This window comes from Bombina bombina, chromosome 6 (assembly GCF_027579735.1).
Source record: "Bombina bombina isolate aBomBom1 chromosome 6, aBomBom1.pri, whole genome shotgun sequence".
Classification (NCBI taxonomy): Eukaryota; Metazoa; Chordata; class Amphibia; order Anura; family Bombinatoridae; genus Bombina; species Bombina bombina.
In genome coordinates, this window is record NC_069504.1 from 1,126,052,955 (window position 1) to 1,126,069,912 (window position 16,958).

Genomic DNA, 16,958 nt, shown 5'->3' on the forward strand with positions numbered 1-16,958 from the left:
ACTGTGTGTGTCTGCTTGCCCTTATACTGTGTGTGTCTGCTTGCCCTTATACTGTGTGTGTCTGCTTGCCTTTATACTGTGTGTGTCTGCTTGCCTTTATACTGTGTGTGTCTGCTTGCCTTTATACTGTGTGTCTGTTTCTGCTTGCCTTTATACTGTGTGTGTCTTGTCTTTGTAGTCAGTATGTCTGCTTGCCCTTATACTGTGTCTGTTTCTGCTTGCCTTTATACTGTGTGTGTGTCTTCTTGTCTTTGTAGTCAGTATGTCTGCTTGCCTTTATACTGTGTGTCTTCTTGTCTTTGTAGTCAGTATGTCTGCTTGCCTTTATACTGTGTGTCTTCTTGTCTTTGTAGTCAGTATGTCTGCTTGCCTTTATACTGTGTGTCTTCTTGTCTTTGTAGTCAGTATGTCTGCTTGCCTTTATACTGTGTGTCTTCTTGTCTTTGTAGTCAGTATGTCTGCTTGCCTTTATACTGTGTGTCTTCTTGTCTTTGTAGTCAGTATGTCTGCTTGCCCTTATACTGTGTGTGTCTGCTTGCCCTTATACTGTGTGTGTCTGCTTGCCCTTATACTGTGTGTGTCTGCTTGCCCTTATACTGTGTGTGTCTGCTTGCCCTTATACTGTGTGTGTCTGCTTGCCCTTATACTGTGTGTGTCTGCTTGCCCTTATACTGTGTGTGTCTGCTTGCCTTTATACTGTGTGTGTCTTCTTGTCTTTGTAGTCAGTATGTCTGCTTGCCCTTATACTGTGTGTGTGTCTGCTTGCCCTTATACTGTGTGTGTGTCTGCTTGCCTTTATACTGTGTGTCTGCTTGCCCTTTTACTGTGTGTGTGTCTTCTTGTCTTTATAGTCAGTATGTCTGCTTGCCCTTATACTGTATGTGTGTTTCTGCTTGCCTTTATACTGTGTGTGTCTTCTTGTCTTTGTAGTCAGTGTGTCTGCTTGCCCTTGTACTGTATGTGTGTGTCTGCTTGCCCTTGTACTGTGTGTGTGTGTCTGCTTGCCCTTGTACTGTGTGTGTGTGTGTCTGCTTGCCCTTGTACTGTGTGTGTCTGCTTGCCCTTATACTGTGTGTGTCTGCTTGCCCTTATACTGTGTGTGTGTCTGCTTGCCCTTATACTGTGTGTGTGTCTGCTTGCCCTTATACTGTGTGTGTGTCTGCTTGCCCTTATACTGTGTGTGTGTCTGCTTGCCCTTATACTGTGTGTGTGTCTGCTTGTCTTTGTACTCAGTATGTCTGCTTGCCCTTATACTGTATGTGTGTTTCTGCTTGCCTTTATACTGTGTGTGTCTTCTTGTCTTTGTAGTCAGTATGTCTGCTTGCCCTTGTACTGTATGTGTGTGTCTGCTTGCCCTTGTACTGTGTGTGTGTCTGCTTGCCCTTGTACTGTGTGTGTGTCTGCTCGCCCTTGTACTGTGTGTGTGTCTGCTCGCCCTTATACTGTGTGTGTGTCTGCTCGCCCTTATACTGTGTGTGTGTCTGCTTGCCCTTATACTGTGTGTGTGTCTGCTTGCCCTTATACTGTGTGTGTGTGTGTGTCTGCTTGCCCTTATACTGTGTGTGTGTCTGCTTGCCCTTTTGCTGTGCGTGTGTCTGCTTGCCCTTTTGCTGTGCGTGTGTGTCTGCTTGCCCTTTTGCTGTGCGTGCGTGTGTGTCTGCTTGCCCTTTTGCTGTGTGTGCGTGTGTGTGTGTGTGTCTGCTTGCCCTTTTGCTGTGCGTGCGTGTCTGCTTGCCCTTTTGCTGTGCGTGCGTGTCTGCTTGCCCTTTTGCTGTGTGTGCGTGTGTGTGTGTGTGTGTGCATGTTTAGTGTGATTGTGCACATACATCTTCATGCCTCTGCTTTATGTCTTCTCCAGTTGTGCCTTGTTCTTTCTACCTGCCTATTTAGTTCTGTCTCTTATTTGCCTGTTTACTATGTTTTTGCCTGAGGTAGTATTCACAGCTGTTTGTATACTTGTTTATTGAGTGTCTTAGATTTTCTTTGTACTGGTTTAATGTGTCTCTAAATTTTGTGCCAGTTCTACATTTCTTGACAATATATGCTCAGCCTTGCACTGTGTCTTCACTGTCTGTCTTCTGCCTGAATTTTTCTCTCTCTGAATTCCCTTTAGTATTTCTTTCTAGCCTGTCTCTAGTGCCTGTTGTGTCTCTCCTATCTGCATCTGTTTGTTTACTGTTATCTTTTGTCTGTGTTTTATTTTATCTACTTCTAGTCTATAGGCTACTGTTTCCTCTGACTGGGATATTGATTTCTGCTTTTTCTTAGTTTATGAATTTTCTTGGTCCTTGCCGTATAAACTATAGCTGTATGTATGTGTGTGTGTGTGTGTGTGTGTGTGTATATATATATATATATATATATAAATATATATATATATATATATATATATATATATATAAAAATTTTTATTTTATGTTGGAATATTTACTAGCCAGAATTATGTCAGTAGCCCAGACTTGATTCTTGTTTGAACCATCTGTTGGTTTCCTGTAACTATTAGGATGTGTAATGTACTCAGAGGGTTTATGTGCCAGATCTGGTGAAGCCTGTACTTTTATGTATTCTGCTAATCTGTTTTACACGTATTGCTTTAAGGTGCTAAAGTAAAGAATACCCATTTCTTTCTGGAAATATTTCTGCATATTGTTATGAATAAAATACTTATTACTTGTAATGCACTAACAGATTCTGCAGGTCTATGGGCTACAGTAAGGGAAGGCAGACTATTACAGGGTCGACTCCCTACGGCGCTTTAAAATCAATTATATGTCCGCAAATTTCTTGACTCTTAATTTAGCATACAACTTTATCCAGATGTGTTTCTTGCTATATTTCTGTCTTTTAAAGTTGTTTTTTAGGGAGCCTTAATGTTAAGTAAACTAATGTGGCATTTAATACTTTGTTGTCCAGCTCTACGGAATTTTCTGGCGCTATACAAATAAACAAGATTAATATTATACCGATGGTGCAATTAATTTAGTGATGCAGACACTGCTCTGTAATTATTTGGAAGATCTTACTATGATAATGTTATGTACAGATTAGTGTAGCACTGGAATTATGCTTTTATTTTGTCAATCTAAAAAAAGCCTCTATACCCAAATATCCATTCAATAATAAGTCATTTGAACGCATACAAACATTCCAAATCCTTCAAACACCCACGTAAATTCTTTTGATTTCCACAACAAATTTGTTTCTTAAAATATTCTAAAAATTCCCATGAAAAAAATACGTAAAATTCTATAAAATTACACACTTCTGCGACGTCTCCCAAGTGCACCAACTTTTTAAATTCTCTGCATGTGAAATGCTAACATTATTCTTTTACTTTTTAAAACTAACCAGAAAATATTTATGTATCTTTTCTATAAGAGAATTATGTAGTCTTAAATGGACATGAGAATCAAATAAACTTTCATTGGTGAGATAGAACATAGACTTTTCACTTTAACTATTATCAACTTTACTTTGTTCTCTAACCTATGTTGAAAGCATACCTAGGTAGGTTTAGGGGCGGCATTGTAGTGCTAGGAACTAGCTTATAATTGGTGGCAACACACATGCCTCTTGTCATTGGCTCACCCGATGTGTTCAGCTAGCTCTCAGTAGTGCATTACTGCCCTGGACCATTTATTAATGCACAGTTGCTTGCATATAACACACGAGTGCATGTTTGCAGCATCACTGCAGTTTTATTTGTTCAGTGTTTGGGATTGTAATCAAATATACAACCATTTTGTCTATCTTCGGGTATTCTGCAAGTTTGTGTATATACTTACTCTTTCCTTCCTGCTAAGTATGTTGGGTTAGGCTATGAGCATGGGTGGAAAAATCCTGACAAATTTATCTCTAGCTCCTAATTGTTTTTTTTCTGTTTTGTTTTGTGCAACAAATGTTGCCTTCCCATTGGGTCCTGAGTTTTAAATTTTTTTTTTTTTTAATTTTGTCTCTATTTTTGGTTACAATTCAGATCTATATCAGTCTCGTCCTTTACGCAAACATTGAGGCGTTCTAGATTGTGATGTCTTTAGAATGTAAACACAATATATGTTGTAGCAAATTGTATTGTTTATTATTTCTGTTTTAAATAACTCTGGGCTGTTGGCTGAATATTTCATTTCAGTAACTTCCCATTGTGATGGGGGGGGGGGGGCAGCTATTGTAATCTTCAGAATGAGTTGCAGTTAAAGGGACAGTGTACACCAAATTTCATTTAACTGCATGTAATAGACACTGCTATAAAGAAGAATATGCACAGATACTGATCTAAAAATCCACTATAAAACCTTTTTAAAAACTTACTTAGAATCTCCCAATTTAGCACTGTTGATGAGGTTAGGCTGAGACGCCCACTGAAAGAGCAGACCACCCCCTCCCCTGCATATAACTCATTATACAAACAGACGCAATCTAAAGTCTGTAGACATCAGTATAAATCTAAAACTTTGGGGCTTGATTAGAAATTGGAAATTTAGCACAATGTTATATAAAAATAAGCAAAACTACATTGTTACAAAAACAGATGGGCTGTATAAATGGATCATCTACAAAACATTTATTCAAAGAACAATCTAGTGTACAATGTCCCTGGTGCGATATTCTCATGTTTGCACACGTTTCCCCTCATGTATATAACTCTAATCATGTTAGACATTTTTTCCCTGTATGATTTGCAGTAAATGTCTTCACAACTTATATACTGCTGTATTTGTGCTTATAGGTCCTCTCCGCACCTCTATTGATGCTCATTTGTGGCCAGGGACGTTTCCTGAAAAAGTATGTTAACCACTGTATTTATTTATTCCATGTTTTGTGTATCTCAAATTACTGTATAACCGAGTATCCCTGTGATTCTTATTTACACTTTTCCCTCGGCCTTATGCTGTATTTAGCACAGACCAATCCTTAGTCGGTCTGCATTTCTTCACTTTATTAGGGACCGTAGACCTATGAGCAAGATTCAGGAGGAGCAGCTAGAGATTACTTGCCGGTGTATTGGTCTACAATATGCAGTTATATGGGTCCTGTTGCTTATTCAGAAAGAAACCCAGTAGGAGTATGTGACCCGTTTGGATGCATTTCTATCCCAGTACTGTGGGGATAGCAGTGGAAGGCAGGAAGATGCAGAACCATAAAGTAGGGTGCAAGCCATTGATGGTGAAATCTTCTGCTCCCTGGACTGTGGCAGGGTTAACATTAGCCAGTGCTTGGAGTGCCAGTTTAAAAGATAGTGATACGGTCTGTGCTGGGGATTTGTTGGTTAAAATATCCGTGTGAATCCCAGCTTCCCCACATAATGATCGTTATTTTACAGACACACCGCTGATTGTGCATGTCAAGAGTTAACAGGTAATTGGATAGAATACACTTTGGGTATATATATTTCCCTTATGGAGAGGAAATTGTTAAATATTTAACCCACTAGAAGAATCCAGTAGTTGCTTCTTTACCCTGCTCTAAGCAGTGATTGTTGTGGGTACTTATATACTCTGCACACACAACATGATGTGGGTGCAGATTACACCACCCCAAGGGTTTTAAGAAGTGCTCACTGTGAGCGTACCCCCCCTCTCCTGTCAATATAACTGTTCCTTGGTTTTCCTTTACAAACTATTCATTCTTATGTGGTCTTCAATAACATTCTTTACCTGTATAGAGGGGCACAGTTGTGTGGGGGTTTTGTGTAGCTTTCAGGGACTGTTTTCTGATAGGTAGGAGCCCAGGCACACGTGCTGCTGTACTGTATGTGACCACCACACCTTGAATATTGTTACACATCAGCTTAATCACAGACATATTAAAGGGACAGTACTCTGTAAAATAGTTTTTTTCCTTAATATATTTTCAATGACTTGATATACCATCTGCAGAGTATAAAATGTATGAGAGATTGCATTTTCAGGTTTATTTGTTCATATGAATTAGCTGGTTTTGTGCTTTTAAACCACAGCATTGGGTTGTGCTTGCAGGTCTCATTATGTTGTCACTTTTATGTACACACACTTGCTTCCTTATCTTATAGCTGTTTGTAAACCAAAGCTCACAGGGTATAAGTATACTAGTCTGTGATTGGCTGATGGCTGTCACATGGTACAGTTATACGCACACCTTCTGAGACACCAGCTCTAACTGAGCATGTGCACAAGCTCACAGGGTATAAGTATACTAGTCTGTGATTGGATGATGGCTGTCACATGGTGCAGTTATATGTACACCTGAGACACTACCTCTAACTGAGCATGTGCACACGCTCACAGGGTATAAGTATACTAGTCTGTGATTGGCTGATGGCTGTCACATGGTACAGTTATATGTACACCTGAGACACTACCTCTAACTGAGCATGTGCACACGCTCACAGGGTATAAGTATACTAGTCTGTGATTGGCTGATGGCTGTCACATGGTACAGTTATATGTACACCTGAGACACTAGCTCTAACTGAGCATGTGCACACGCTCACAGGGTATAAGTATACTAGTCTGTGATTGGCTGATGGCTGTCACATGGTACAGTTATACGCACACCTTCTGAGACACCAGCTCTAACTGAGCATGTGCACAAGCTCACAGGGTATAAGTATACTAGTCTGTGATTGGCTGATGGCTGTCACATGGTACAGTTATACGCACACCTTCTGAGACACCAGCTCTAACTGAGCATGTGCACAAGCTCACAGGGTATAAGTATACTAGTCTGTGATTGGCTGATGGCTGTCACGTGATACAGTAGGGCTGCACATGTGGGGAAAAAATACATTTGTCAGGAAAAAATCTACTGCTTAAAGTGAATGTAAACTTTCATGAATCTGTGCCCGTTTTTTAAAAACAGGGGCCCTTCTATTCATGAAAGTTTACTTTGCATTGTTTTTGTTAAAATATTTACCTTTTTCTGTAACCAAGCCGGACCAGCGATTCCCCCGCCAGCTTCTCATGCTGTTCTTGGCACAGCAATGACGACACCGGCTTCCTCCAATAATGGCGTGGCCTCAGGAAATGTTTGTTCTGGGGTGCACACCATGATTGGAGGAAGCCGGATTCGTCATTACTGACGTAAGTACAGAGGAGCTGCGGACTGGGGATCGCTGGTCCGGGTTGGCTGTAGAAAAATGTATTTTTAAAAAAACGCTGCAGTGTAAACTGTCATCAATGAAAGTGCCCCTGTTTTTAATAGTATTTTTAAAAACGGGTAACTGATTCATGAAAGTTTACATTCACTTTAATTGGAAGTTATTGCATTTTTTTATTTTACACTTAAAAGGACATGAAACCAATTTTTTTTCTTTCGTGATTTAGAAAGAGCATGCAATTTTAAACAACTTTCCAATTTACTTCCTTTAGCTAATTTGCTTTATTCTCTTGATATCCTTTGTTGAAAAGCATATCTAGATAGGTAGTAGTTGCTGATTGGTGGCTGAACATAGATGCCTTGTGTGATTGGCTCACCCATGTGCATTGCTATTTATTTAACAAATGATACCTAAAGAATGAAGCAAATTAGACAATAGAAGTAAATTGGAATGTTGTTTAAAGTTGCATCTGCATATCTGAGTCATGGGTTTCATGTCCCTTTAAGTGTGCAATTCTACTGTATTTATTGCTCCTTTAAAAATTAGTTTAACTGTTGAAGGAATTAAAGGGATATTAAACAGTATGAGATTGTAATATACAATGTTTGTGTAGTTAGACTTCAATATAGTTTAATTATTTCAAATTTTCCTGTAATTTTAAAACTCAAAATTTGTTTTTCTAAATTCCCCCTTTATCTCTCCAGCAGAGGACAGTTAGGGACAGATATATAACATGCAATAGACTGTGTTAAAACCCTGTTGGATAATTACAGCCTTGTTTGCACAGAGATAGATATGGGGAACACTTCAGTTTAAACATGGAGGTGTCTATTACTTTATCGAAACTAAACCTTGACATTTATATCTTCCGTATTTAAACAATTAAAGGGACACTGTAACGAAAATTTTTCTTTCGTGATTCAGATTGAGCATGAAATTTTAAGCAACTTTCTAATTTACTACTATTTTCAATTTTTCTTCGTTCTCTTGTTATCATTATTTGAAAAAGAAAGCATCTAAGCTTTTTTTTGGTTTCAGTACTCTGGACAGCACTTTTTTATTGGTGGATGAATTTATCCACCAATCAGCAAGGACAACCCAGGTTGTTCACCAAAAATGGGCCGGCATCTAAACTTACATTCTTGCATTTCAAATAAAGATACCAAGAGAATGAAGAAAATTTGATAATAGGAGTAAATTAGAAAGTTGCTTAAAATGTCATGCTCAATCTGAATCACGAAAGAAAATTTTTGGTTACAGTGTCCCTTTAATGTAATTGTAACAATACATCTGCATATTATTCTCGGGCTACTGTTTGCTTTGTACACATCTAGCATGTCTTACTGTTTTTGTATTATTATTATTGTTTGTGTACAACACATTAGAGCATTTGTATGTTAACGGGTGCACAAGACTTAAATACTGTACACTGAGCAGATGTCATCTCTACTTGACAATATGCTGAGGACATGTGAGCGTTCTTTGTAAGGTTATGTGCAATAGTATCTAAAATAACCATCAGTGCCCAGTGTGTGTGTTTAGTTTAACAGATTTGCAACCGCAAAACCAAGAGGAAAGGAACCTCCCTTTTAAGCACAGCAGCGGTTCAGATCTTACAAGGGACAGGAGGTGGGAAGTATCATTTGAGCACATTTAAAGGAAGTTGATACAGAGTTGATATTATTTTGGTAGCATTTGCAGTTGTTGGTAATTGGACTGTACGATTTGCTCAGTGTACAGTGATAGAATTGTAGCCCGATGCTGCTCCTGTGAGTTACACATCATGTGAGTGAATCCTGATAGGTTACACAGAAGCAAGTGTTTTTGTAGCTCATACCTGTCTGTTTTATGCCCTGATGTCATCTCATATTGGTCTTTATAATGCAGCGGGTGAGATGCACTGAAATGTAGGAGTCAGACAGCATCCTGGTCCAGAAACAGAAATAGGATTTTATTTGATAAGGATCCTATACGACTATATCAAGAACAAGTGTCTAAAAGGGAGATTAGGATCTCCATGCTGACCACTAGATTCCCCCTCCCCCCAGTCACTTCTCAGCCGATAGTGAAAGTATGTTGTTTCTTCTGTTATGTGCGATCAGTCCACGGGTCATCATTACTTCTGGGATATAACTCCTCCCCAACAGGAAATGCAAGAGGATTCACCCAGCAGAGCTGATATAGCTCCTCCCCTCTACGTCAGTCCCAGTCATTCTCTTGCACCCAACGACTAGATAGGATGTGTGAGAGGACTATGGTGATTATACTTAGTTTTTATGACTTCAATCAAAAGTTTGTTATTTTACAATAGCACCGGAGCGTGTTATTACTTCTCTGGCAGAGTTTGAAGAAGAATCTACCAGAGTTTTTTACTATGATTTTAACCGGAGTAGTTAAGATCATATTGCTGTTCTCGGCCATCTGAGGGAGGTAAAGGCTTCAGATCAGGGGACAGCGGGCAGATGAATCTGCATTGAGGTATGTAGCAGTTTTTATTTTCTGAATGGAATTGATGAAAAAATCCTGCTATACCGTTATAATGACATGTATGTATACACTTCAGTATTCTGGGAATGGTTTTTCACCGGAACTACTCTGTTAAAGGTCACTAATCCTTTTAATAAATATTGTCATGTTAAACGTTTTTGCTGGAATGTAGAATCGTTTACATTGCTGAGGTACTGAGTAAATAAATGTTTGGGCATTATTTTCCACTTGGCAGTTGTATGCTTTAAATTGTGACAGTTTCGTTTCTCCTCACTGCTGTGTGTGAGAGGGAGGGGCCGTTTTTGGCGCTCTTTTGCTACGCATCAAAAAATTCCAGTCAGCTACTATTATATTTCCTGCATGATCCGGTTCACTGACAGATCTCAGGGGTCTTCAAACTTCTTTGAAGGGAGGTACATTCTCTCAGCAGAGCTGTGAGAATTTTTATTGACTGTGAATAAAAACGTTACTCTATAATTTTTTATGTCAAATTTAGTTATTTACTAATGGGAACAAACCTTTGCTAAAAGTTGTGTTATTTTAAACTTGATGCTATAACTGTTTTCAGTTCATTATCTCAACTGTCATTTAATCGTTTAAGTACCTCTTTGAGGCACAGTACGTTTTTGTTAAAAAAGATTATAACCAGGTTGCAAGTTATTGCTAGTGTGTTAAACATGTCTGACTCAGAGAATGATATCTGTGTCATTTGTTCCAATGCCAAGGTGGAGTCCAATAGAAATTTATGTACTAACTGTATTGATGCTACTTTAAATAAAAGTCAATCTGTACAATGTGAACAAATTTCACCAAACTGCGAGGGGAGAGTTATGCCGACTAACTCGCCTCACGCGGCAGTACCTGCATCTCCCGCCCGGGAGGTGCGTGATATTATGGCGCCTAATACATCTGGGCGGCCATTACAGATAACATTACATGATATGGCTACTGTTATGACTGAAGTTTTGTCTAAATTACCAGAACTAAGAGGCAAGCGTGATCACTCTGGGGTGAGAACAGAGTGCGCTGACAATACTAGGGCCATGTCTGATACTGCGTCACAGCTTGCAGAGCATGAGGACGGAGAGCTTCATTCTGTGGGTGACGGTTCTGATCCAAACAGATTGGATTCAGATATTTCAAATTTTAAATTTAAATTGGAGAACCTCCGTGCATTACTAGGGGAGGTCTTAGCAGCTCTCAATGATTGTAACACCATTGCAATACCAGAGAAAATGTGTAGGTTGGATAAATACTTTGCGGTACCGGCGAGTACTGACGTTTTTCCTATACCTAAGAGATTAACTGAAATTGTTACTAAGGAGTGGGATAGACCCGGTGTGCCGTTCTCACCCCCTCCAATATTTAGAAAGATGTTTCCAATAGACGCCACTACTCGGGACTTATGGCAAACGGTCCCTAAGGTGGAGGGAGCAGTTTCTACTTTAGCTAAGCGTACCACTATCCCGGTAGAGGATAGCTGTGCTTTTTCAGATCCAATGGATAAAAAATTAGAGGGTTACCTTAAGAAAATGTTTGTTCAACAAGGTTTTATATTGCAACCCCTTGCATGTATCGCGCCGATTACGGCTGCGGCAGCATTTTGGATTGAGTCTCTGGAAGAGAACCTTAGTTCATCTACGCTAGACGACATTATGGACAGGCTTAGAGTCCTTAAACTAGCCAATTCATTCATTTCGGAGGCCGTAGTACATTTAACCAAACTTACGGCTAAGAACTCTGGATTCGCCATACAGGCACGTAGAGCACTGTGGCTAAAATCATGGTCAGCTGATGTTACTTCTAAGTCTAAATTACTTAATATACCTTTCAAAGGGCAGTCTTTATTTGGGCCCGGGTTGAAAGAAATTATCGCTGACATTACAGGAGGTAAGGGCCACGCCCTACCTCAAGACAAAGCCAAAGCTAAGGCTAGACAGTCTAATTTTCGTCCCTTTCGGAATTTCAAACCTGGAGCAGCGTCAACCTCCTCTGCACCAAAACAGGAAGGAGCTGCTGCTCGTTACAGGCAAGGCTGGAAACCTAACCAGTCCTGGAATAAGGGCAAACAGGCCAGGAAACCTGCTGCTGCCCCAAAGACAGCATGAACCGAGAGCCCCCGATCCGGGACCGGATCTAGTGGGGGGCAGACTTTCTCTCTTCGCTCAGGCCTGGGCAAGAGATGTTCAGGATCCCTGGGCGCTGGAGATCATATCTCAAGGATACCTTCTAGACTTCAAATTATCTCCCCCAAAAGGGAGATTTCATCTGTCAAGGTTGTCAACAAACCAGATAAAGAAAGAAGCGTTTCTACGCTGTGTACAAGATCTGTTATTAATGGGAGTGATCCATCCAGTTCCACGGTCGGAACAAGGACAAGGGTTCTACTCAAACCTGTTTGTGGTTCCCAAAAAAGAGGGAACTTTCAGGCCAATCTTAGATTTAAAGATTCTAAACAAATTCCTAAGAGTTCCATCGTTCAAAATGGAAACTATTCGGACAATCTTACCTATGATCCAAAAGGGTCAGTACATGACCACAGTGGATTTAAAAGATGCTTACCTTCACATACCGATTCACAAAGATCATCAACGGTATCTACGGTTTGCCTTCCTAGACAGGCACTACCAGTTTGTAGCTCTTCCATTCGGATTGGCTACGGCCCCAAGAATCTTCACAAAGGTTCTGGGTGCCCTTCTGGCGGTACTAAGACCGCGAGGGATTTCGGTAGCTCCGTACCTAGACGACATTCTAATACAAGCTTCAAGCTTTCAAACTGCCAAGTCTCATACAGAGTTAGTTCTGGCATTTCTAAGGTCGCATGGATGGAAAGTGAACGAAAAGAAAAGTTCTCTTTTTCCTCTCACAAGAGTTCCATTCTTGGGGACTCTTATAGATTCTGTAGAAATGAAGATTTACCTGACAGAAGACAGGTTAACAAGGCTTCAGGATGCATGCCGTGTCCTTCATTCCATTCAACACCCGTCAGTGGCTCAATGCATGGAGGTGATCGGCTTAATGGTAGCGGCAATGGACATAGTACCTTTTGCACGCCTACACCTCAGACCGCTGCAATTGTGCATGCTAAGTCAGTGGAATGGGGATTACTCAGATTTGTCCCCTACCCTGAATCTGAATCAAGAGACCAGAAATTCTCTTCTATGGTGGCTTTATCGGCCACACCTGTCCAGGGGGATGCCATTCAGCAGGCCAGACTGGACAATCGTAACAACAGACGCCAGCCTGCTAGGTTGGGGCGCTGTCTGGAATTCTCTGAAGACTCAGGGATTATGGAATCAGGAGGAGAGTCTCCTTCCAATAAACATTCTGGAATTGAGGGCAGTTCTCAATGCCCTTCTAGCTTGGCCCCAATTAACAACTCAGGGGTTCATCAGGTTTCAGTCGGACAATATCACGACTGTAGCTTACATCAACCATCAGGGAGGGACAAGAAGCTCCCTAGCAATGATGGAAGTATCAAAGATAATTCGCTGGGCAGAGTCTCACTCTTGCCACCTGTCAGCAATCCACATCCCGGGAGTGGAGAACTGGGAGGCGGATTTCTTGAGTCGCCAGACTTTTCATCCGGGAGAGTGGGAACTTCATCCGGAGATTTTTGCCCAAATACTTCGACGTTGGGGCAAACCAGAGATAGATCTCATGGCGTCTCGCCAGAACGCCAAACTTCCTCACTACGGGTCCAGATCCAGGGATCCGGGAGCGGTTCTGATAGATGCTTTGACAGCACCTTGGAACTTCGGGATGGCTTATGTGTTTCCACCCTTCCCGCTGCTTCCTCGATTGATTGCGAAAATCAAACAAGAGAGAGCATCTGTGATTCTAATAGCGCCTGCATGGCCACGCAGGACTTGGTATGCAGATCTAGTGGACATGTCATCCTGTCCACCTTGGTCTCTACCTCTGAGACAGGACCTTCTGATACAGGGTCCATTCAAACATCAAAATCTAACTTCTCTGAAACTGACTGCTTGGAAATTGAACGCTTGATTTTATCAAAGCGTGGTTTTTCTGAGTCGGTTATTGATACCCTGATCCAGGCTAGGAAGCCTGTTACCAGAAAGATTTACCATAAAATATGGCGCAAATACCTATACTGGTGCGAATCCAAACGTTACTCCTGGAGTAAGGTTAGGATCCCTAGGATATTGTCTTTTCTACAAGAAGGTTTAGAAAAGGGTTTATCGGCTAGTTCATTAAAGGGACAGATTTCAGCTCTGTCCATCTTGTTACACAGGCGTCTGTCAGAAAATCCAGACGTCCAGGCCTTTTGTCAAGCTTTAGCTAGGATCAAGCCTGTGTTTAAAGCCGTTGCTCCGCCATGGAGTTTAAACTTAGTTCTTAACGTTTTACAAGGTGTTCCATTTGAACCCCTTCATTCCATTGATATAAAATTGTTATCTTGGAAAGTTCTGTTTTTAATGGCTATTTCCTCGGCTCGAAGAGTCTCTGAGTTATCAGCATTACATTGTGATTCTCCTTATCTGATTTTTCACTCAGATAAGGTAGTTCTGCGTACTAAACCTGGGTTCTTACCTAAGGTAGTCACTAACAGGAATATCAATCAAGAGATTGTTGTTCCATCCTTGTGTCCAAATCCTTCTTCAAAGAAGGAACGTCTTCTACACAATCTGGATGTAGTTCGTGCCCTCAAGTTCTACTTGCAGGCAACTAAAAATTTTCGCCAAACTTCTTCCCTGTTTGTCGTTTATTCTGGACAGAGGAGAGGTCAAAAAGCTTCTGCTACCTCTCTCTCCTTCTGGCTTCGTAGCATAATACGTTTAGCCTATGAGACTGCTGGACAGCAGCCTCCTGAAAGAATTACAGCTCACTCCACTAGAGCTGTGGCTTCCACTTGGGCCTTTAAGAATGAGGCCTCTGTTGAACAGATTTGCAAGGCTGCAACTTGGTCTTCGCTTCATACTTTTTCCAAATTTTACAAATTTGACACTTTTGCTTCTTCGGAGGCTATTTTTGGGAGAAAGGTTCTTCAGGCAGTGGTTCCTTCTGTATAATGAGCCTGCCTATCCCTCCCGTCATCCGTGTACTTTTGCTTTGGTATTGGTATCCCAGAAGTAATGATGACCCGTGGACTGATCGCACATAACAGAAGAAAACATAATTTATGCTTACCTGATAAATTCCTTTCTTCTGTTGTGCGATCAGTCCACGGCCCGCCCTGTTTTTTAAGGCAGGTAAATATCTTTTAAATTATACTCCAGTCACCACTTCACCCTTGGTTACTCCTTTCTCGTTGATTCTTGGTCGAATGACTGGGACTGACGTAGAGGGGAGGAGCTATATCAGCTCTGCTGGGTGAATCCTCTTGCATTTCCTGTTGGGGAGGAGTTATATCCCAGAAGTAATGATGACCCGTGGACTGATCGCACAACAGAAGAAAGGAATTTATCAGGTAAGCATAAATTATGTTTTTGCACTAGTATATTCTGCACCACTTTAGGGGCCCCAATTGAAGAAGAGTGATTTGGCACAAGAATATCAGTCCCTGTGTTAGATAAAGATCAGTTTGGAAGTGTTTTCCCGATCTGCAAAGCTGTGACTACTAAATGCAAGTAATCCCTGCGAGTAATGCCCCTTTATAATATTACATTTAGCTACCAATCAGCAAGCTCTACCCAGGTGCTGAACCAAAAAAAAACTTACATTCCTGATTTTCAAATAAACATACCAAGAGAACGAAAAAATTAGGAGTAAATTAGAAAGTTGCTTAAAGTTTCTGCTCTATCTGAATCATGAAAGAAAAAAAATGTTTCATATCCCTTCATTTTCTCTGTAGCTAATTTACAACATTAGAACACTTCAAACACTGCTTTATTCTCCAGTTAACACATTTCAATTGAGCTGGTGCTTAATTTAAAATTGAATTTCATTTAAAAAACAAACTAATTTCACTAAAGAAAAAAATCTCATAGCAGAAAGTGTAAAAAAGTTCTGTCTCTGGGGTAACAGTAGATAAATGTACAGTAGCTATTTCAAATAACAAAGGATCTGGTAAAATTGCCCATTGGGAACACATGAAAGGGAGTACAATGTCCCTTTAACTGTGGCGACTTTTGCACACATCGCTCTCAGTCTATACCTTCTATGGTATAAAGTACAACTGATTTGTAAGGGACTCTCTGCTTACAGAGGACATAAGTGTATGTACAAGTGCGTACTCTGCTGACAGCCATACGTGCTGGTAATCGCCTATGGCATCTGCAAATAAAATAGCATAACTCTTAAAGGGACACAAAACTCAGGAGTAAACATTTATGATTCAGACAGAGCGTGCAATGTTAAACAACTTTCCACTTCTAATATCACATTTGGTCTCCTTTGGCTGATAGGAGCTTACGAGCATACATGTGTTTTATGGCAACAGTGTTTGCAACTATCTATGACATTGCTTTTAAATGTTGTTTGCAAACACTTCTGTCAGAGGGCTAAAGACACGTGCACGCTCCTGAGCTCACCTAGGATTATTCTTTAACAAATGATACCAAGAGAAGAAAGCACAATTGGTAATGGATGCAAATTAGAAAGTTGTTTAAAATGATATACTCTACAACCCATCATATTTATTTCACTAGTGCAGGGCTCAACAAATTCATGCGCCAGGGAGCCACAAGAATATTAAAATTAGGCCCTGGAACCCAGATATAGAGTCCCTGAGATACCCATGAGTGCCCCCCACCAGCCGCACCTAAAATTTAGCTTGGAATGGTAGATTCTTTGTAGGCCTCGTAACTGAAAAACAAACGAATCTTACTGTTCTATAATGTGTTTCTGTAAAATATCTATCTCTAATCTCTCTCTAATCATAGTGATGAGCAAACATGGTCTCAACTTACATGTTCACTCATTATTAACATTTAAAGGGACAGGAAACCCCAAAATGTTCTTTCATGATTTGGATAGAACATACAATTTATAACTACTTTCCAATTTACTTCCATTATCAAATTTGCTTTGTTCTCTTGTTAAGCTTTGCTGACGCAACAGCATTGCACTACTGGCAGCAAGATGAACACATCTAGTCAGCCAATCACAAAAGACAAATGTGTGCAGGCACCAATTAGCAGCAGCTCCTACTAGTGTAAGATATGTGCATATTCTTTTTCAGCAAGGGATACCAAGAGAACATGAAAAATGCAAATACAATTTACTTACGTTTTGTAAATACAATTTACTTATGGTTGCAAATACAATTTACTTATGGTTGTAAATACAATTTACTTATGGTTGTAAATACAATTTACTTATGGTTGCAAATACAATTTACTTATGGTTGCAAATACAATTTACTTATGGTTGCAAATACAATTTACTTATGGTTGCAAATACAATTTACTTATGGTTGCAAATACAATTTACT

At 40.3% G+C, this 16,958-nt stretch overlaps 1 protein-coding gene across 2 annotated transcripts in view; it reads left to right on the forward strand.

Annotated features, from left to right (window-relative positions):
• The window catches only part of STK38L (serine/threonine kinase 38 like), a 205,875-nt gene that overhangs the window by 4,876 nt on the left and 184,041 nt on the right, over positions 1-16,958 (forward strand). Inside the window, exon 2 of one of the 2 annotated variants that reach the window (XM_053719096.1) lies at positions 4,727-4,782. The exons of the other annotated variant lie outside the window; for it this stretch is intronic. Coding sequence (XP_053575071.1) covers position 4,782 — 1 coding nt within the window. The 5' untranslated portion in view covers positions 4,727-4,781. The remainder of the gene's footprint in view (positions 1-4,726; positions 4,783-16,958) is intronic. 2 annotated transcript variants of the gene reach the window in all.